Source organism: Lacerta agilis, chromosome 18 (genome assembly GCF_009819535.1).
Source record: "Lacerta agilis isolate rLacAgi1 chromosome 18, rLacAgi1.pri, whole genome shotgun sequence".
NCBI classification, from domain to species: domain Eukaryota; kingdom Metazoa; phylum Chordata; class Lepidosauria; order Squamata; family Lacertidae; genus Lacerta; species Lacerta agilis.
The window spans coordinates 5,233,884-5,254,825 of NC_046329.1; the positions used below are offsets into that span (position 1 = coordinate 5,233,884).

Sequence of the window (20,942 nt, forward strand, 5' to 3'; positions counted from 1 at the left end):
CCATTTTCCAAAACGCGTGCCTCGTCCGATGGGAGTGGGGGAGGGGGGGAATCCCCACAAAAAAACCCCACATATATACGATAAAAGCAAAATATTTTCAGAAATCCATAGCATGCAGGAACAAAAAGCAAAAAAAAGAAAAAAGCACAATTTTCAAGGAGCCGCTGCGCGCCCCTGAAAGGCCGCCGGCCCGGTTGCCTTGCTGGCTGAATGACGTCACCGCCTGCCCGGGGAAGCGGAGGAGGCGGCCGGAGCCCGGGACTGTGACGTCACCTCCGCGCTTTAGCCAATGGGGAGAGCCGGAGGAGCGAGTGTTGGAATGCGGGCGGACGCGGCGCCTCGATCTCTGTCTCTCTCTCTCTCTCTCTCGGGGACGCGCCTTCCTCGTTTCCCGGGCGCGCTCTCGCCCTCCTAAGGTGGGCGATGGGGTGGGGGTGGGCGGTGGGTTGGGGAGGCTGCGCTCGTTGGCAGGAGGGTGGGTTGTTTATTTTTTATTTATATTGCTTTTTAATGCTATTAAATGCGGGTTTGGAACTGGAAATCGCTTTTGTTTGTGGGGGGTGGGGGCTAGATGTAGCGAAAAGGGGGCGGGGGCAAATATGTGGGGCTCCGAGACGCGAGGGGTTTGAGGCAGGGTCTCTGTGGGGTTCGTGGGGGGGGGAGTAAGGGTTTGCTCGTGGGAAAAGGCTTTGTTAGGGAGGAGGCAGGGAAGGCTGGAGAAGGGGGAGGGGAAGGAGGGGGGAGTTTTGAGAAATACAGGGTTGGGGTGTTTTCCCCCTTAGGGGTGGGTGGGGAGGAAATGTGGGGCGGGACTAGATGACCCTGGGGGGGTCCCTTCCAGATCTGCACTTCTATGGTTCTAAGAAACGGCTGGCAGAAGGGTGGTGGTTTGCGCTAGGAGGGAAGGGGTTAAGTTGTGGGGATGCTGCTTTTGATGTTGGGCTGCTTTTGAGGGGAGGGGAAGGGTTAAGTTGTGGGGGTGCTGCTTTTGATGTTAAGCTGTGGGGCTGCTTTTGAAGGGAGGGAAGGGGTTAAGTTGTGGGGGGTGCTGCTTTTGATGGGAGGGGAGGGGTTAAGTTGTGGGGCTGCTTTTGATGGGATGGGAGGGGTTAAGTTGTGGGGGTGCTGTTTTTGATGGGAGGGAGGGTTTAAGTCGTGGAGATGCTGCTTTTGATGGGATGGGAGGGGTTAAGTCATGCGGATGCTTTTGAGGGGAGGGGAGGGGAGGGGTTACGGTAAGTTGTGAGGGTGCTGTTTTTGATGGGAGTGGAGGGGTTAAGTTGTGGGGCTGCTTTTGATGGAAGGGGAGGGGTTAAGTTGTGGGGATGCTTCTTTTGATGGAAGGGGAGGGGTTAAGTTGTGGGGATGCTTCTTTTGATGGAAGGGGAGGGGTTAAGTTGTGGGGCTGCTGCTTTTGATGGGAGGGGAGGGGTTAAGTTGTGGGGGTGCTGCTTTTGATGGGAGGGGAGGGGTTAAGTCGTGGGGATGCCGCTTTTGAGGGGACGGGAGGGGTTAAGTTGTGGGGGTGCTGCTTTTGATGGGAGGGGAGGGGTTAAGTTGTGGGGATGCTGCTTTTGATGTGATGGGAGGGGTTAAGTTGTGGGGCTGCTGCTTTTGATGGGAGGGGAGGGGTGAAGTTGTGGGGCTGCTGCTTTTGATGGGAGGGGAGGGGTTAAGTCGTGGGGATGCCGCTTTTGATGCGGATGCTTTTGGAAAGATGGGGAGCAGATGGGTCTGTGGGACTGGGAGGGAACTGCTGTGTGTGTGTGAATGGGGTTGGGGTTTTTTTTTGGGGGGGGGGTTGGAGGAAGGTTGGGGCAGAGGCTACAGCTTATGGCTGGGATCTCTAGGGATGGGGGAGCAGCAGGCAAGAAAGGAGTCTCTGTGAAGGAAGCCGCCTTGAGTTTCTGTCAGGGTAGCCTATAAATTATTATTATTATTAATAATAATTGTGTGTGATTTTACGGCGGTTGTTCCTTTCCTCAGTTGCAGGAACATCTGACTGATCTTTATCCTTCCTTCTCCTTTAGTATTGATCCAGCGCTGGGCAGTCTGGAAATCTGGTGACGGGCGCTTTTCCCGGGCGGAGGAAAGCCATGTCCACGTTCCGCCAAGAAAATGTGGAGGACTACTACGAGATGGAGGAGGAGCTGGGCAGGTGAGCTGGCCGAGCATTTCGTTGTGTGTCTGCTTGCATGTTTTGTGTGTGTGTGTGTGAGAGAGAAAGGCCCGGGTCTCCCTTCCAACACGTTGTCAACAACTGCCGGCAATTTAAAAAAAAGGGCAAGAAACCCCCAAGATCTTGCGTGTTCCCCAATGGTGAATTTATAGAAAGCAAGGTGTGTTTGTTTGTTTGTTTGTTTGTGTGCTGGCGTGAGTTATTTCAAAGTAATTGCCGATCAGTTTGTGATGATAAAACGAAACGCCCACGTTCTAACTTCTCCCTTGGAAAACTCAGCGAAGCGACGTTGATAAACAGCTTGCGGCTTTTGTAGTGGAAGCGGAAGCTCAGGTTAGTTCAAAGTGCCCTTTTGCACAGAACTTGGGGACACAAACCACACCAAACGTGACCTGCTGAGAGTATCATAGTTCAAGAGCACCACAGTTCAAGAAGGATACTGACAAGCTGGAACGTGTCGAGAGGAGGGCAACCAAAATGGTCAAAGGCCTAGAAACAATGCCTTATGAGGAACGGCTTAGGGAGCTGGGTATGTTTAGCCTGGAGAAGAGAAGTTTAAGGGGTGATATGATAGCCATGTTCAAATATATCAAAGGATGTCATATAGAGGAGGGAGAAAGGTTGTTTTCTGCTGCTCCAGAGAAGCGGAGCACGGGGCAATGGATTCAAACTACAAGAAAGAAGATTCCACCTAAACATTAGGAAGAACTTCCTGACAGTAAGAGCTGTTGGACAGTGGGATTTGCTGCCCAGGAGTGTGGTGGAGTCTCCTTCTTTGGAGGTCTTTAAGCGGAGGCTTGACAATCACCTGTCAGGAATGCTTGGATGGTGTTTCCTGCTTGGCAGGGGGTTGGACTGGATGGCCCTTGGGGTCTCTTCCAACTCTATGATTCTATGATCATAAATATAATATCTTACTTTATGTAATTACCATCGTACGGGGTATGAAATTCAACTAAATGCTAAACAAGGATTGCAATATAAAATATATGCAGGTCTGCTTCACATGAGTAGAAAGAGGCCCCAAATAATCAATGCATGGAGGAGTGATGATAACTCATAGAGTTCAGTAATGTTCCATTTATAGGAATACTAAACACGAGCAAAATACGTGGGATGATGTAGTAGTTCCCTTTCATCCTAGATTCATCTATAAAAATTTCTACATCAAGAAACGGTAACATATGAAAACTGAATTTTCCTTCAAAAGTTAGATATGGACTCACGTTATTGATCCAGTGATCAAACCTGTTGAAAACGTCCTCGGAGAAAACGAAAATCAAGTCGTCTACAGGTGAAACTCGAAAAATCAGAATATCGTGGAAAGGTTAGTTTCTTTCAGTAATTCAACTTAAAAGGCGAAACTAATCTATGAGACAGACTCATGACATGCAAAGCGAGATATGCCAAGCCTTTGCTTGTTATAATTGTGATGATTATGGCGTACAGCTGATGAGAACCCCAAATTAACAATTTCAATTTTGGGGTTTTCATCAGCTGGATGCCATAATCATCACAATTATAACAAGCAAAGGCTTGGCATATCTCGCTTTGCATGTCATGAGTCTATCTAATATATTCAACTCCAGTAGCTAATGAAAACAATTGCTTACATAAATGGACTTTTCCACAATATTCTAATTTTTCGAGTTTCACCTGTACATTTGAAAACGCTGGCGGCATTGAGATGAATTCAACCGTGTAAATCTGTTTTGATGGATGCAGTAATGGAATAATCAATGGTTTAGTTCAGTGTTTTTCAACCTTTTTTGGGCAAAGGCACACTTGTTTCATGAAAAAAATCACAAGGCACACCACCATTAGAAAATGTTAAAAAATTTAACTCTGTGCCTATATTGACTATATATAAAGTAATTTTTCAATTTTTCCCATGGCACACCAGGCAACATCTCGCGGCACACTAGTGTGCCACGGAACAGTGGTTGAAAAACACTGGTTTAGTTTACATACAATACGCAGGGGATTATGTTATGCAAAATGGAACCATGGAAAGAGAAGAAGGGATAGTTGTTGGTGTCTTGTTGTTGTTGTTCAGTCGTTCAGTCGTGTCCGACTCTTCGTGACCCCATGGACCAGAGCACGCCAGGCACGCCTATCCTTCACTGCCTCTCGCATTTGGTCAAACTCATGTTAGTAGCTTCAAGAACACTGTCCAACCATCTCATCCTCTGTCGTCCCCTTCTCCTTGTGCCCTCCATCTTTCCCAACATCAGGGTCTTTTCTAGGGAGTCGTCTCTTCTCATGAGGTGGCCAAAGTACTGGAGCCTCAACTTCAGGATCTGTCCTTCTAGTGAACACTCAGGGCTGATTTCTTTGAGAATGGAGAGGTTTGATCTTCCTGCATTCCATGGGACTCTCAAGAGTCTCCTCCAGCACCAGAATTCAAAAGCATCAATTCTTCGGCGATCAGCCTTCTTAAAAAAATTATGCAGAATGGAGGGAACCTTCAGGACCAAAGGGATTGGCTGCCCTGAAGCCTAGGAGATGGTTGCCGTGCTGAGGCTTAAAACTTCAGACCCTGGTTCGATCTTTTGGCAATTTATTTGTCTTTGCGTCCTGTGAGCTTGTTCTGACTTCACACTAGAGCGGGTTCTGACTTCACACTAGAATTTCAGATCTCCCCGCAGCATCGCTTGTGGCGTTTCTGCATTCCTGACTTGTGTGTCAGCCGCACAGACTGTTTCAGGGACGTTTCCTGTCTGAGTAATTCCGGTCCGCCCAGCAGATTTGAAGCAAAGCCCCCCCCCCCCGCCCGGGCCTGGGAAAAGGAAGCGGGGGTGTCGCAAGGATCTCGCCCATCTCCCGAACTCAGAATCCACGGGTGTCGCAACTTTGGTTTCAGGGGACGATGCGAGATCCTTGCCCGTTAATTGCGGCGTCAACCTGATCTGACGATAATACACAGAATTCGGCACCAGACCATTGCAATGGTGTCACCTCTGTGGCAGCCCTAGGGCATCCTCATCGTATGCATGTTTTTGTGGAAGTAAATCCCACCAGGGTGGATAAAAATCAATAATTATTTTTTTAAAAAAAGAACAACTGGGTTTTTTTTAATTTAAATTGGATTTTTTAAATTTAATTGGATTCTTTTGAAAATTTAAATTGGATTAAGAAAAATTAAATCGATTTTTAAAATAATTTTAATTTGGATGTTTAAAATAAAATCCTTTTGGAGGAAAAAATCTATCTAAAGATGGTTTTCTATTTAAGTTACATTATAGTCCATCAGGAAATAAGGACCTGTTTTTCATGTGTGCTAAAACTCAGTCTAGGGAACGCGGGTGGCGCTGTGGTCTAAACCACAGAGCCTAGGGCTTGTTGATCAGAAGGTTGGTGGTTCGAATCCCCACGAAGGGGTGAGCTCCTGTTGCTCGGTCCCAGCTCCTGCCCACCTAGCAGTTCGAAAGCACATCAAAAGTGCAAGTAGATAAATAGGTACCGCTCTTGTGGGAAAGTAAACGGTGTTTCTGTGTGCTTCTCTGGTTCGCCAGAAGCGGCTTAGTCATGCTGGACACATGACCCGGAAGCTGTACACCAGTTCCCTCGGCCAATAAAGCGAGATGAGCGCCGCAACCCCAGAGTCATCCGCGACTGGACCTAATGGTCTGGGGTTCCTTACCTTTACCTTAAAACTCAGTCTAAGTTTGTTTCTTTTAAAGAAATTAACCACATCAATTTAACAAACATGGATACATAGGCAATAACGTTGTTGATTTAGTTAAAACAAATTGTTTAAATTCTTGTGATTATTTCTCTCCTTCCAATAAAGCGCAGCAGGAAAGTTGCCCAAATATAAACAGTCAACTCATTAAACCTCGCAATCATTTCATAGTTATCGGTCTACGTATTTCTAATAGTATAACCAAATCATTTTTTATATGTTTGTTTTTTTATCTTATATTTTGGAAATGTACATCCAGAGTTTTCTTCCCCCTTTACATCCCCCCCCCCCCGAGATTGGGGCCCTGAACTATAGCTTGTTTAGCTTATACGTAAATCCAGCGCTCTTAATTAACCTTTCCTGGGTTTCTTGCATTGGGAACAAACATCAGGCCTTTTCCCTTCTTGCTGCAGCCCCAGTGCATTTAAAATGGAGTCACCCCACTATGTCTGACAATAGGGAAACTCTGGTTTAATGTCTGTTTATGAAGTAGGATCTTAAAACCGGGATCAAGCCATGGTTTAAGATTAGGACTGCTGTATGTCCGGCTGGACCATCAAGAAGGTTGATCGCCGAAGAATTGATGCTTTTGAACTATGGTGCTGGAGGAGACTCTTGAGAGTCCCTTGGACTGCAAGAAGATCAAACCTATCCATTCTCAAAGAAATCAGCCCTGAGTGTTCACTAGAAGGACAGATCCTGAAGTTGAGGCTCCAGTACTTTGGCCACCTCATGAGAAGAGAAGACTCCCTGGAAAAGACCCTGATGTTGGGAAAGATGGAGGGCACAAGGAGAAGGGGACGACAGAGGACGAGATGGTTGGACAGTGTTCTCAAAGCGACTGGCATGAGTTTGGCCAAACTGCGAGAGGCAGTGAAGGATAGGCGTGCCTGGCGTGCTCTGGTCCATGGGGTCACGAAGAGTCGGACACGACTGAACGACTGAACAACAACACATCCGGGTTTACCCAAACGCATCCAGGAATCGAGCTGCAAAATGGCGCCCGGGTGGATTTTCGCCCAATCTGCAAAACATCCTGGGAAAACCCGAATGTATGTCAAGGAGGACGACTTTGTTTATATATATATATATATATATATATATATATTATATATATTATATGGAACTAAGAAGGCAAGGACTTTTAAAAGGAATGGGAAAATTTTATAATTACTTAGGAGGCCGTTGTAAGCAAATCCAAACTTTAGCTGGACTGTAAGAATCACTTGTAAAATAACGAAGATTATTGGACAATTTGGAGAAATGGAAATAGCGGAGAACGTATCAATATGTAGTCTTAATTATTGTAATAAGGACCCGTGTTAGGGGATATGTGGGGTGGGGGGGTGGTTGGAAGTCACGAGATCCGGAGAATCTCACGAAACGATTATCCAGATTTTCTGACTGTAAATTTCTATTGACAAGAATAAATAAAAAACATTTCCCACCATTTTTTTAAAAAAACATGCTTATAAATTCCACCCCCCAAAATCTTAAATTTCATTTGTGATATGTTCCCCCCCAAAAGGCTCAAACAATTTCGTCCCGCCCCTCCCAAATAACTCAGCAACTTTGTCCAGATTTGGAATATGGCAACCCTGTTTAAGATCCCAATTAGCAATCAAACACCCCCCCCCCCCTTTTGGGACACAATGGTGAACTGTGGACTGAGAAACCAAAGGCAGTCCATTTAAATTTTCTTTTTTTACAAAAAAAACACCCTTGTGTGCGAAATCTGTTTGTTCTCTCTCTGCCCCCCTCCCACCGCCACCCTCCATTGTGAGCCGCATTGCTATCCGTCCTGATGAATTTTTGCTGATGGCCAGCAGGAATAAAACCGGATGGGTTGCTTCTGTTCTGCTTCCTCGTCCTTTTCCTTTTTGCAACTGCAACCGTATATGGAAGGCCCGGCGTCCTTGGTGTGTGATCTCACCTTTGAAAAATGTAAATAGCTGCATTTCCATGTCCCCGTGCCTGTGGCTTTATTAAAACAGAGCACAAAGAGTTTTCTCCTCCTTCTTTAGGCCTTCCCTTGTATGGGAAGACTCCAGAATTTGTGAGATAATATGCGTGCGACGAACATTTCCTCCTCTTTCACAACCGGTGTAGATTTCTCCCTCACAAAACCAGGAAGTGCTTCTTTTCTGTGGCGGGTGGGAGTGTCAGGAATCTGCTGTCGAAACAAAACAAAACATTAAAAAATTCCTTCCAGTAGCACCTTAGAGACCAGCTAAGTTTGTTCTTGGTATGAGCTTTCGTGTGCATGCACACTTCTTCAGATACACTGAAACAGAAGTCACCAGACCCTTAAATATAGTGAGGGAGTGGGGAGGGGTATTACTCAAGGGCGGTGGGAATGGCTGATTGGCTGATAGGAGTAATACCCCTCCCCACTCTCTCACTACATAAAAGCCAATGCAATTCTGGGCTGCATCAATAGGAGTATATTCTGGGCTGCATCAATAGGAGTTCGCCAGAAGCGGCTTTGTCATGCTGGCCACATGACCCGGAAGCTGTTCGCCGGCTCCCTCAGCCAGCAACGCGAGATGAGCGCTGCAACCCCAGAATCGGACACGACTGGACCTAATGGTCAGGGGTCCCTTTACCTTTTTTATCTATCTATCTATCTATAATCTAATCTAATCAGCCAGCCACATGTCGTTGGGGAAACAATCAATCAATCAATCAATTTATTTATTGCATTAGCCCTATGGCCATAGCACATAGTAAAAGACCAGGCAGTAGTAGCCAGACACGATTATACAGAGAATACAACAGATACAGTTAAAACAATTGGAAGTAAAATCGTACTGGATAAAACAAATAAAATAAAAACCGCTAGCGGGCGTGACGACAGTGTCCATGTTGGGAATATACATAAGACTAAGGCTAAGGGAAGTTGGCCAAAAAGGTGGTCCTGAGTTTCAGGGCCTGTAATATGTAGATGGCCACTCCACGTGAAACCAAGGGGTTGGCATCCACCAGTACATATTTCATGCGGTCATCATCCCTGGCGATAGTCGGCGGGATTAGAGAGAGAAGCCTGGATCATATTGAGGCATACAGTGGGCAGTAGAGGAAGAAGTGAATAAAGTCCTCTATCTTTCCATTGTTGCATGGGCAGAGTCGAAGATCCAGAGGGGTATTGGAAAATGCACCCTGTAGGAATGCTGTGGGAATGGCATGAAATCAAGCTAGTGTAAAGGCCCTTCTCAGCGTAGGATCCATCAGATCACTCAGATAGTGGGCCAGAGATCTAACTGCCTTCACACGAGGGAACCATGTGGAGAGTCTGGCCGCATTAGGTAGTTATTGATCAAGGGCAGCGTCCCTAGCAAGAATCCAGTCGCGAATTTTGTCCTTGTCCCAAACAAACAGCCTCCGTCTGCAGAACATTCAACAGTGCAGGCCTGGGCAAGGGAGCCAGCAATTGGCCACACATTTGCTCCATAAGACGCACAGACATTCCCCCTTTTTAGGAGGAAAAAAATGTTTGTTATGGAACGAAAAATATGGTGTTTTTAAATGATAGGCTGTGTTACCCTCTTCCTTCTTGCTTTGTGGAGCTTTCCCTTCCTCCCTCTGTCCCCGATCAGGACTAAGCGAACGTTTCCCTTCTCTCTCTCTCTCAGCGGCCAGTTTGCGATCGTGCGAAAGTGCCGGGAGAAGAAGAGCGGCCTGGAATACGCGGCCAAGTTCATCAAGAAGCGCCGCCTGTCCTCCAGCCGCCGCGGGGTGAGCCGCGAGGAGATCGAGCGGGAGGTCGACATCCTGCGGGAGATCCAGCACCCCAACATCATCACGCTCCACGACATCTTCGAGAACAAGACGGACGTGGTGCTGATCCTGGAGCTGGTCTCCGGCGGGGAGCTCTTCGATTTCCTTGCCGAGAAGGAGTCGCTGACGGAGGAGGAGGCCACGCAGTTCCTCAAGCAGATTTTGGACGGGGTCTACTACCTCCACTCCAAACGCATCGCCCACTTTGACCTCAAGGTGAGATCCTGCGCTAGCAGGGTAAGGAGCTCTGCTGGCCAGCGATTAGGGGCTGCAGCCTGAGCTCCAGATATATGTGGGGCCACCTTTGAAGGTGACTCAAAAATGAGAATTAATAATAATAATAATAATAATAATAATAATAATAATAATAATTTATTATTTGTACCCCGCCCATCTGGCTGGATACCCCCAGCCACTCTGGGTGGCCTCCAACAGATATTAAAATACATTTAAAATATCACAGGTTAAAAACTTCCCTAAACAGGGCTGTCTACAGGTATTTTCTGAATGTCAGTTAGGTGTTTATTTCATTGACTTCTGATGGGAGGGTGTTCCACAGGGCGGGCGCCACCACCGAGAAGGCCCTCTGCCTGGTTCCCTGTAGCTTTGCTTCTCGCAGTGAGGGAACCGCCAGAAGGCCCTCGGCGCTGGATCTCAGTGTCCGGGCTGGACGATGGGGGTGGATGCCCCCAGAATCCAGAATGCAGTTTTTACAAATTAGTTAGGCTGGGCGGCATGCCAGCAGAGCCAGAACCGTGGCTGCAGCAGGCGAAGAAGAAGAAGAAGAAGAAGAAGCACAAGAGAAGAGAAGAGAAGAGAAGAAGAGTTTGGATTTGATATCCCGCTTTTCACTACCCGAAGGAGTCCCAAAGCGGCTAGCATTCTCCTTTCCCTTCCTCCCCCACAACAAACACTCTGTGAGGTGAGTGGGGCTGAGAGACTTCAAAGAAGTGTGACTAGCCCAAGGTCACCCAGCAGCTGCATGTGGAGGAGTGGAGACGCAAACCCGGTTCCCCAGATTACGAGTCTACCGCTCTTAACCACTACACCACACTGGCTCTCACACTGGAGAAGGCGGAAGAGGGCAAGCCGAGAGGGACCAAGCGCAGCCCTTCCCCAGACGTGCAGCGCATGGGCGGGCACCGGCAGGTCCCAGGCAAGCGGGCAGCTCTGCTCCTCTGTTGGGCGCACCCCTTGCCCAAGGATACCCTCCAGGAGGGAGCTCCTAGGGAAGTACCGGTATGGGCCAGATAAACTCCCGGCTCCAGCTGCTAGGAGGGTGGCAGCCACACGGCCTCAGCAAGGGAGGCCTGAGGTGGGGGCACCGACTTGCGCCCCCTCCAAAATCTGTGCCACTCACCCCTCACAGCACACCACTGCCTCTGGGACAAAAACACTGCCATACATTTCCTGGGAACCGTTTCCAAAGTCTGCACAGAGTTGCAGAACACCGAATCGGAGCCGAAGCCAAGGGAACTCCTCGCAAGAGTCGCTTTTCAATGACCTCTCCTGATATTTCCTGCTCTCTAGTTAGACTAGTTTCGGAGAACTTTTGGGGTGTTCTTATTGGCCTTGGGATCCACAATTTTCTGAATGCTCAGGTGGCGCTGTGGTCTAAACCACAGAGCCTGGGGCTCGCCGATCAGAAGGTCGGCGGTTCGAATCCCTGCAATGACGGGGTGAGCTTCCGTTGCTCAGTCAAGAACACTGTCCAACCATCTCGTCCTCTGTCGCCCCCTTCTCCTTGTGCCCTCCATCTTTCCCAACATCAGGGTCTTTTCCAGGGAGTCTTCTCTTCTCATGAGGTGGCCAAAGTACTGGAGCCTCAGCTTCAGGATCTGCCCTTCCAGTGAGCACTCAGGGCTGATTTCTTTAAGGATGGATAGGTTTGATCTTCTTGCAGTCCATGGGACTCTCAAGAGTCTCCTCCAGCACCATAATTCAAAAGCATCAATTCTTCAGCAATCAGCCTTCTTTGTGGTCCAGCTCTCACTTCCGTACATTACTACTGGGAAAACCATAGCTTTAACTATACGGACCTTTGTCGGCAAGGTGGTGTCTCTGTTTTTTAAGATGCTGTCTAGGTTTGTCATTGCTTTCCTCCCAAGAAGCAGGCGTCTTTTAATTTCGTGGCTGCTGTCACCATCTGCAGTGATCATGGAGCCCAAGAAAGTAAAATCTCTCACTGCCTCCATTTCTTCCCCTTCTATTTGCCAGGAGGTGATGGGACCGGTGGCCATGATCTTAGTTTTTTTGGTCGTCTTAACATTTGATGTTTCTGTTTTTTATATTCTGTTGGAAGCAGCTTGTAAATAATAAAACAACATTACCTTGAACCTCTGGCTGCAGAGGCATGGTGCTCATGTGCTCCCCCAATGTTTCCTCCTCCCAGCCTGAAAACATCATGCTCCTCGACAAGAACGTCCCAAGCCCTCGAATCAAGCTGATCGACTTTGGGATTGCCCACAAGATTGAAGCAGGGAACGAGTTCAAAAACATCTTCGGCACTCCCGAGTTTGTAGGTATGTGTGTGGGACCAGGATGTTTGGGGAGCACAATGGACTGGGGTGGGTGATGGGTGAGGGGCGAGCAAGCAAGCAGGGGAAACCCTCAGCCTGGAGAGGAGGGTATGGTCTAAACCAGTGGTCCTCAACCTTGGGTCCCCAGATGTTTTTAGCCTACAACTCCCATCAACCCTAGCTAGCAAGACTAGTGGTCAGGGATGATGGGAGTTGTAGTCCAAAAACATCTGGGGACCCAAGGTTGAGGACCTCTGGTCTAAACCACTGAGCCTCTTGGGCTTGCCGATCGGAAGGTCGTCGGTTCGAATCCCTGCAGCGGAGTGAGCTCCCGTCGCTCTGTCCCAGCTCCTGCCAACCTAGCAGCTCGAAAGCACACCAGTGCAAGTAGATAAATAGGTACCGCTGCGGCAGGAAGGTAAATGGCGTTTCCGTGAGCTCTGGTTTCCATCACGGTGTCCCATTGCGCCAGAAGCGGTTTAGTCCTGCTGGCCATGTGACTCGGAAAGCTGTCTGCGGACAAACGCCAGCTCCCTCGGCCTGAAAGCGAGATGAGCGCCGCAACCCCACAGTCGCCTTTGACTGGACTTAACCATCCAGGGGTCCTCTACCTTTACTTTTACCTATCCTCCACATATCTGGAGCCACAAAGTATTTGAGAGGCAGATGCAGGGATCCTGGTTGGTTGTGGTTTTCTGTCCCCCAAAATGCTGCTTTTTTTTCTCATCCCTCTCCAAAGCTCCAGAAATAGTCAACTACGAACCTTTGGGCCTGGAGGCTGATATGTGGTGAGTAAAATAAGCTTGGCTTAGGTTTCCTGTGGAATTTAATGCTTTATAATAATAATAATAATAATTATTATTATTATTATTATTAGTAGTAGTAGTAGTAGTAGTATTTAATGCACAGTGACTTCACTGTGGGAATCTCCTTCGCTGGAGATTTTTCAATGGAGGTTGGGTGGCCATCTGTCAGGAATTAATCACCTGCGATTCCTGCAGATTAAATGAACTTCCGGGGGGTGGGGGGGCCTTCCAACTCCACAGTTTCAATGGGTTTTTATTTGTTTATGAACCGGTTCCCAAGGTCTGTAGCACCTGGGCCTGGGAAGAGAACTTCAGGAAAGCTCCTGGGCAGATTCTGCAAATCAGCCCTATTCCTGCCTCTGTTTTTGTTTTATCTACACTGTCCCCTGAGTGGGGAGCACCGAGAGCCAGTGTGGTGTAGTGGTTAAGAGCGGTAGACTCATAATCTGGTGAACCGGGTTCGCGTCCCCGCTCCTCCACATGCAGCTGCTGGGTGACCTTGGGCTAGTCACACTTCTCTGAAGTCTCTCAGCCCCACTCACCTCACAGAGTGTTTGTTGTGGGGGAGGAAGGGAAAGGAGAATGTTAGCCGCTTTGAGACTTCTTCGGGTAGGGAAGCAACGAAATTCCTCAGTTGCTATATCAACTCAAATAAGGCACTCCACGTAATTTAATAAATGCCGACAAACACAATACAATACAGGACAATATAAGAAATAAAATAAGATGAATTCAGAGTCCGGAGTTTCCATTGGAGGCCAAAATTGCTCTGGGAAAGAAACCGTTCTTGAGACGGTTCGTTCTCGCCTTCATTGTTCTGTATCTCTGTCCCAGTGGCAGAAGCTCAAAGAAACAGTGACCAGGGTGCGATGGGTCTCTTGATACAGGTGAAACTCAAAAAATCAGAATATCGTGGAAAGGTTCATTTCTTTCAGTAATTCAACTTAAAAGGTGAAACTAATATAAGAGATATATTTGTTATAATTGTGATGATTATGGCGTACAGCTGATGAGAACCCCAAATTAACAATCTCAACTTTGGGTTTTTCATCAGCTGTACGCCATAATCATCACAATTATAACAAGCAAAGGCTTGACATATCTCGCTTTGCATGTCATGAGTCTATCTCATATATTAAACTCCATTAGCTAATGAAAACAACTGCTTACATAAATGGACTTTTCCACGATATTCTCATTTTTCGAGTTTCACCTGTAGGCCATAGAGGGAGGTGGACTCCCTCCTGTGTAAGCAACTCTGCCATTCGCTTAGAACTTAAGATCCCCTCCTTAGAGATTCTGATGTGGAGACATGCCTTTAATTATTGGCTGTCCCTTTGGCATAAATTGCCAAATTACCATCTTATTCAGTGCCTTTGGAGAGATGAATTCTCCAGCCCATGGGCAACAAAAATCCATTCCAAACTGTTGTCTTATGGAATCTCTCCTTCCAATATACTAAATTTAGATCTAATTACAGCTAAAAAGGTCATCAAACAAAGATTGGAGGAGGTGGATTTGCAACAAAATCTTACTACAGGTGGAGGTACATGTTCTCCGATAAATCTGGGCATTACACCTATGTCCCAGATACCTCGATATCTGTCTACCAGCTGTTGAGTCGAGTGGGGAGCCCCAAGTGTCGTCGGGCCGCAAGTCCCCATCACCCCTAAGTTAGCTAGGGCAGAGTCCGGCAGCATTTGCGGGGCGGTGGGGGTGTTGCAGATCGCCCACCCTATGTTTCTGCATCTTTTGGGACATTTCAAGGCTAGTATGTTAATTCTTCTTTCCTTTTCCTTCCCTCCTCCCAGGAGCATCGGGGTCATCACCTACATCCTGTGAGTATTTCAAAACAGAATACGTTGCTGTCCCTCCAAGGGGCAGGGTTCTTTTGGGGTCTGGATCCAACGAACACACCAATGGAAGAAGAACAAATACAGTGGTGTGGCGATCACCCAAACTTAGGAATGGCACAGAAGGAGTTAACAGGAATGACGAGTAAGAACCTTTAGGGGGCGGAGTTATGTGGGCTATATAAACCCCTCCTGGGGAAGGAAGAGAGTTCTTAGTTCGTTGGTTCTTTGTTCTTTGGTTCGTTAGTCTTTTGGTTCTTTAGTCTTGAGTCTTTTGGGGCTTGTTGTGGATATTGAGCGGTGGGAAGACGGGTGGCAAGGGAAGGAGTAGGAACAGGGGATGGGAGAAATCGTTGGGCACTGTTGTTAACAAGAACACAACCAAGAAAGTACTGTTTATTCAGAAACCACATGCTTATTCAGAAACCACATGCTTGACGGTCCGTTGATACCTGCACTCACCACTTTATTAATTAACCGCTGCCACCAACCAGTCTGTCTGGTATTTACTTCACTCAGTTCAGGCAAGGAGAATATTGGAACAAAACTGTTTTATTTGAAGTTTAGTACATAAGCATATGGTTTCTGAATAAACAGTACTTTCTTGGTTGTGTTCTTGTTAACAACAGTGCCCAACGATTTCTCCCAGTGTGGTGTAGTGGTTAAGAGCGGTAGACTCGTAATCAGGGGAACCGGGTTCGATTCCCCGCTCCTCCACATGCAGCTGCTGGGTGACTTTGGGCCAGTCACACTTCTTTGAAGTTTCTCAGCCCCACTCACCTCACAGAGTGTTTGTTGTGGGGGGAGGAAGGAAAAGGAGATTGTTAGCCGCTTTGAGACTCCTTCGGGTAGGGATAAAGCGGGATATCAAATCCAAACTCTTCTTCTTCTTCTTCTTCTTCTCCGCCCCCTAAAGGTTCTTACTGGTCATTCCTGTTAACTCCTTCTGTGCCATTCCTAAGTTTGGGTGATCGCCACAAGTGGTATCTCACAAGACGAAATCAATTAATTTTTTATCCTTTCGCCCTCGCAGCTTAAGCGGCGCCTCCCCGTTCTTGGGCGAAACGAAGCAGGAAACGTTGACCAACATTTCTGCCGTCAACTACGACTTTGACGAGGAGTATTTTAGCAACACCAGCGAACTGGCGAAGGACTTCATTCGGCGGCTGCTCGTCAAGGATCCCAAGTACGAGACTCGGGTGACGGGTTATGTGTGTCTTTGCGTGTGAGGGGAGAGGCAAGAGGGCAGGAAACAGATTGTTTTACTTTTGAGTGCTTCTATCCATCTCTTCAGTCCAAACCTCCAAGGGAGGAGAGTCCACAACCTCTTAAGGGGAGACCATGGCGCTGCCGAATAGCTCTCGCCGTCAGAAGTTCTTCCGACAAACTAGTTTTTTTTTTTTAATAAAACAAAACTTTATTAATTTTCAAACGATTACAACCAAAAAAAAAAAGACTTTAAGACACATCATCTACAAATACAAAATCAAATCAAATGAAAACCTCATACAGAGAGAATTCCCCATTCCCCCATTGTCTCCCCCCGACAAACTATTAAAACGTAAATACAGTCATACCTCAGGTTACAATACCTGAGGGTTGCGTTTTTTCAGGTCACGCATGCGCGATATCGCCGCTCGGGTTGCGGACTTTTCGGGGTGCGAACGGCACCCCGGAACGGATCGTGTCCGCAACCCGAGGTGCCACTGTAAAATACATCAGAACACATTTATAAAGCTCCCCCACTCTTTCCCCCCTTTCTGTAATTTTTATTACATTTTCTGTTTTACATTTTAGAACATTCATTTAAACAACCTTAAAAATATCAATGGCTTCCCTTCTTCTCTTTCCACGGTTCATTTTACAAAACATGAATCCCTGCGTAAGCCGTTATTACATCCATCAAAACTTATTCACACTGTTGAATTTATCTTAATGCTGCCCACGTTTCCAGATAATCACAATTTTCCTCCCGTATACTCAACAAACGTTTTCCGATCTTCCCTAAACATATGTTCTTCTTGTTCTCTTATTCTTAATCGAACCCCTGTTAAAAAATCTACCAGGCCGTTCAATTGAAATGCTGACTAGATACTTAATTGAGGACACCAACCCAGAGCGAACTATGACTGTAGCTAAATTTTGCTATCATGCGGCAAGACTGAGACGTGTCATGACATCAACTGACAACAGCGATAAAGCCGTCCACCAAGCCATAGCAGATAATACTTAAATGGAATTATCTCCCATTAAATTTTAGCTTAATTTTTATCTAACATGGGATCTGAAATAGTATTGTTAAAAGATGATATTTAAGAAATATTTATATTATGTACTATTGTTTTATTTTCTCTTTTGCTGGTCTATGACCGTAATAAAGTTTTTTATTATTGTTCTCTTATTCTATATCAGGGGTCGGCAAACTTTTTGAGCAGGGGGCCGGTCCACTGTCCCTCAGACCTTGTGGGGGGCCGGACTATATTTTTTTGGGGGGGGGCGAACGAATTCCTATGCCCCACAAATAACCCAAAGATACATTTTAAATAAAAGGACACATTTTACTCCTGTAAAAATACCAGGCAGGCCCCACAAATAACCCAGAGATGCATTTTAAATAAAAGGGCACATTCTACTCATGTCAAAACACCAGGCAGGCCCAACAAATAACCCAGAGATGCATTTTAAGTAAAAGGACACATTCTTCTCATGTAAAAACATGCTGATTCCTGGACTGTCTGCAGGCCGGATTTAGAAGGCGATTGGGCCGGATCCCCGGGCCTTAGTTTGCCTACCCATGTTCTATATGTTAGGTCCGCAAGCTGCGCATATTCCATCAATTTAAATTGCCATTACTCTTTAGTTGGGACCTCGCTTGTTTTCAATTTTGGGGCTAACAAAACACGGGCCGCAGTAGTGGCATACATACGTACATTCTTTAATTCGACCGTCCGTCATAAAAAAAAAACAATTGTACAGAATTTTAAAAAACCTCTGAAGGAACTTTGAAGAGCCATCTGTCAGGAATGCTTTGATGGTGTTTCCTGCTTGGCAGGGGGTTGGACTGGATGGCCCTTGGGGTCTCTTCCAACTCTAGGATTCTATGATTCTAAGAACTTTCTGACGGCAAGAGCTGTCCGAGAGTGGAACGGACTTCTGTGGAAGGTGCTGGGCTCTCCTTCTTTTAGGCAGAAGTTGCGTGGCCATTCTGCCAAGCATTGTTCCGGTAGGATTCCTGCATTGCAAGGGGTTTAGAATAACAGAAGAGGGCAACCAAAATGGTTAAAGGCCTGGAAACAATGCCTTATGAGGAACGGCTTAGGGAGCTGGGTAGGTTTAGCCTGGAGAAGAGAAGCTTAAGGAGTGATATGATAGCCGTGTTCAAATATATAAAAGGATGTCATAGAGAGGAGGGAGAAGGGTTGTTTTCTGCTGCTCCAGAGAAGCGGACACGGGGCAATGGATTCAAACTACAAGAAAGAAGATTCCACCTAAACCTTAGGAAGAACTTCCTGACAGTAATTGCTGTTGGACAGTGGGATTTGCTGCCAAGGAGTGTGGTGGAGTCTCCTTCTTTGGAGGTCTTTAAGCGGAGGCTTGACAGCCATCTGTCAGGAATGCTTTGACGGTGTTTCCTGTTTGGCAGGGGGTTGGACTGGATGGCTCTTGGGGTCTCTTCCAACTCTAGGATTCTATGATTCTATGAGAACTGTTTAGTCGCAATGGCCGGGTCCAACTCCACAGTGCTAATGAACTGACCTCTGCTCCTCGTACCGTTTCAGGAAGCGGATGACGATCGACCAGAGTCTGGAGCACCCGTGGATTAAGGTAAAAACCGAGATGTTTCAGAATGTTGGCTTGCGGTTCCTAAGCTTATTTTTCACCTGCTCTCGAACCAGGTAGGCTTCCAGATTTGTAAGATCGGTAGCAAAGAAGAAGAAGAGTTTGGATTTGATATCCCGCTTTATCACTACCCGAAGGAGCCTCAAAGCGGCTCACATTCTCCTTTCCCTTCCTCCCCCCACAACAAACACTGTGGGAGGTGAGTGGGGCTGAGACTTCTGCTGCTTCTTTGGCGATCCCTCGTAGCCGAGTAAGATTGTCTTCCATCAACACGGTTTTAACAATGAGTCCGTTAGTGATTGTGGAGGCCAGTTCTGGACCCACCCGTCCTTCCACAGTGGAGATATAGGTTCCCGGGCGGGAGTCAATCAATCAATTTATTTATTGCATTAGCCATATGGCCGTAGCACCTAGTAAAAGACCAGGCAGTGGCCTGGCACAATTATACAAAGAATACAACATATACAGTTAAAACATTGGAAGTAAAATCGTGCTGGAAAATACAAATAAAATAAAAAGCAATAGCAGGGCATGACGACAGAGTCCATGTCAGGAAGATACATAAGACTAAGGCTAAGGGAAGTTAGCCAAAAAGGTGGTCCTGAGTTTCAGGGCCTGTAATATGTAGATGGCCACTCCACATGAAACCAAGGGGTTGGCATCCGCCAGTAAGTATTTCATGCGGTCAACGTCCCTGGCGATAGTCGGTGGGATTAGAGGGAAAAGCCTGAAGTCCTCTATCTTTCCCTTGTTGCATGGGAAGAGTTGAAGAAAAGGACAGCACTAACACTTTGAATTGTGCTTGGAAATGTAATGGGAGCCAATGTAGGTCTTTCAGGATCGGTGTTATGTGGTCTCGGCGGCCGCTCCCAGTCACCAGTCTAGCTGCCGCATTCTGGATTAGTTGTAGTTTCCAGGTCACCTTCAAAAGTAGCCCCACATAGAGTGCATTGCAGTAGTCCAAGCGAGAGCATGCATCACTCTGGCGAGACAGTCTGTGGGCAGGGAGGGTCTCAGTTGCCCCATTCAGGACCAGGGAGTCCTCCACACCTGCCCGCCTCCTGTCCCCCAAGAACAGTACTTCTGTCTTGTCAGGATTCAACCTCAATCTGTTAGCCGCCATCCATCCTCCAACCGCCTCCAGACACTCACACAGGACCTTCACCGCCTTCACTGGTTCCGATTTAAAACAGGTAGAGCTGGGTATCATCCGCATACTGATGAACCCCCAGCCCAAGCTCCAAGTAAACAGACATGTAAAGATTTAAAATAAAGAAACTCAGATAAAAAGGATGGGTAGAGTTGCCGAGTGGGGAGAGACCCTGTGGGTCCTCTAGACTGACCCCCTGGGATGGGGGTGGCGGGCGGGAAATAGAAGCAAGGAAACGAGCCTCTTTTCTGAGCATCTCCCTGCCGACCCTTTGCAGGTGATCAAGCGCCGGAACGTCCGCAACGAGGACAACGGCAAGAAGCCCGAGCGCCGGCGCCTCAAGACGACCCGCCTGAAGGAGTACACCATCAAGTCCCACTCAAGCATGCCCCCCAACAACACCTACGTCAACTTCGAGCGCTTCTCCAAGGTCATGGAGGAGGTGGCGGCGGCCGAGGAGGGCCTCCGCGAGCTCCAGCGGAGCAAGAAGTCCTTCCGCGAGGACATCGAGGCCCTGCGCTCCATCTACGAGGAGAAGGAGCTGTGGTACAGGGAGGAGAACGAGGCCGTCGGCCAGGACCTGCGGCAGATCCGGCAGGAGATGCAGAAGACGGAGGCCCTCAAGCGCCAGGCGCAGGAGGAGGCCAGGAGCGCCTCGCTGGCGGCCAACGGGCTGAAGCGGCGCTACCGGAAGCTCGAGAACCGCTACGAGGCCCTCGCCAAGCAGCTGGCCTCCGAGATGAAGTTCGTGCAAGAGCTGGTGCGCTCCATCGAGCTGGAGAAGCTGAGGGGCGGGGAAGGGGACTGCGGGATCCGCTAGCGCCCTTCCCTCCTGGGGCGGGGTGAGGAGACGGTGAGCGGATCCGCCTCGGATGTGGGTTCAAAGACTGCGCCCCCCCCCAGCCTCCTGGCCCAGCATCCCAACGACCCTTTGACCTACGGCTCCTTATTTAATCACCGGTGTGGCGTGCTTCCTGGACTACGTATCCCATGACGCAGCGCTCCTGCCAAGACCCAGCACGGCGGGCGACATCCCTGCATGCTCGGAACTTGTAGCCCTGGAGGTGGAACTCTGTGCTTGTTTAAATATCCGTCTTGCCTGGGGCTTTTCGTCCCCTTTTTCGGCTCGAGGG

At 47.7% G+C, this 20,942-nt stretch overlaps 1 protein-coding gene across 1 annotated transcript; it reads left to right on the plus strand.

Annotated features, from left to right (window-relative positions):
* The first annotated feature begins 368 nt into the window (after positions 1-368).
* DAPK3 (death associated protein kinase 3) lies at positions 369-20,682 on the plus strand. The gene is made up of 9 exons (XM_033136714.1): positions 369-416; positions 2,031-2,158; positions 9,497-9,857; positions 12,034-12,163; positions 12,900-12,948; positions 14,778-14,804; positions 15,853-16,005; positions 18,599-18,644; positions 20,087-20,682. The coding sequence occupies exons 2-9, from the start codon at positions 2,097-2,099 to the stop codon at positions 20,627-20,629; spliced, it is 1,371 nt and encodes a 456-aa protein (XP_032992605.1). The 5' UTR covers positions 369-416; positions 2,031-2,096; the 3' UTR covers positions 20,630-20,682.
* The last annotated feature ends 260 nt before the right edge of the window (positions 20,683-20,942 follow it).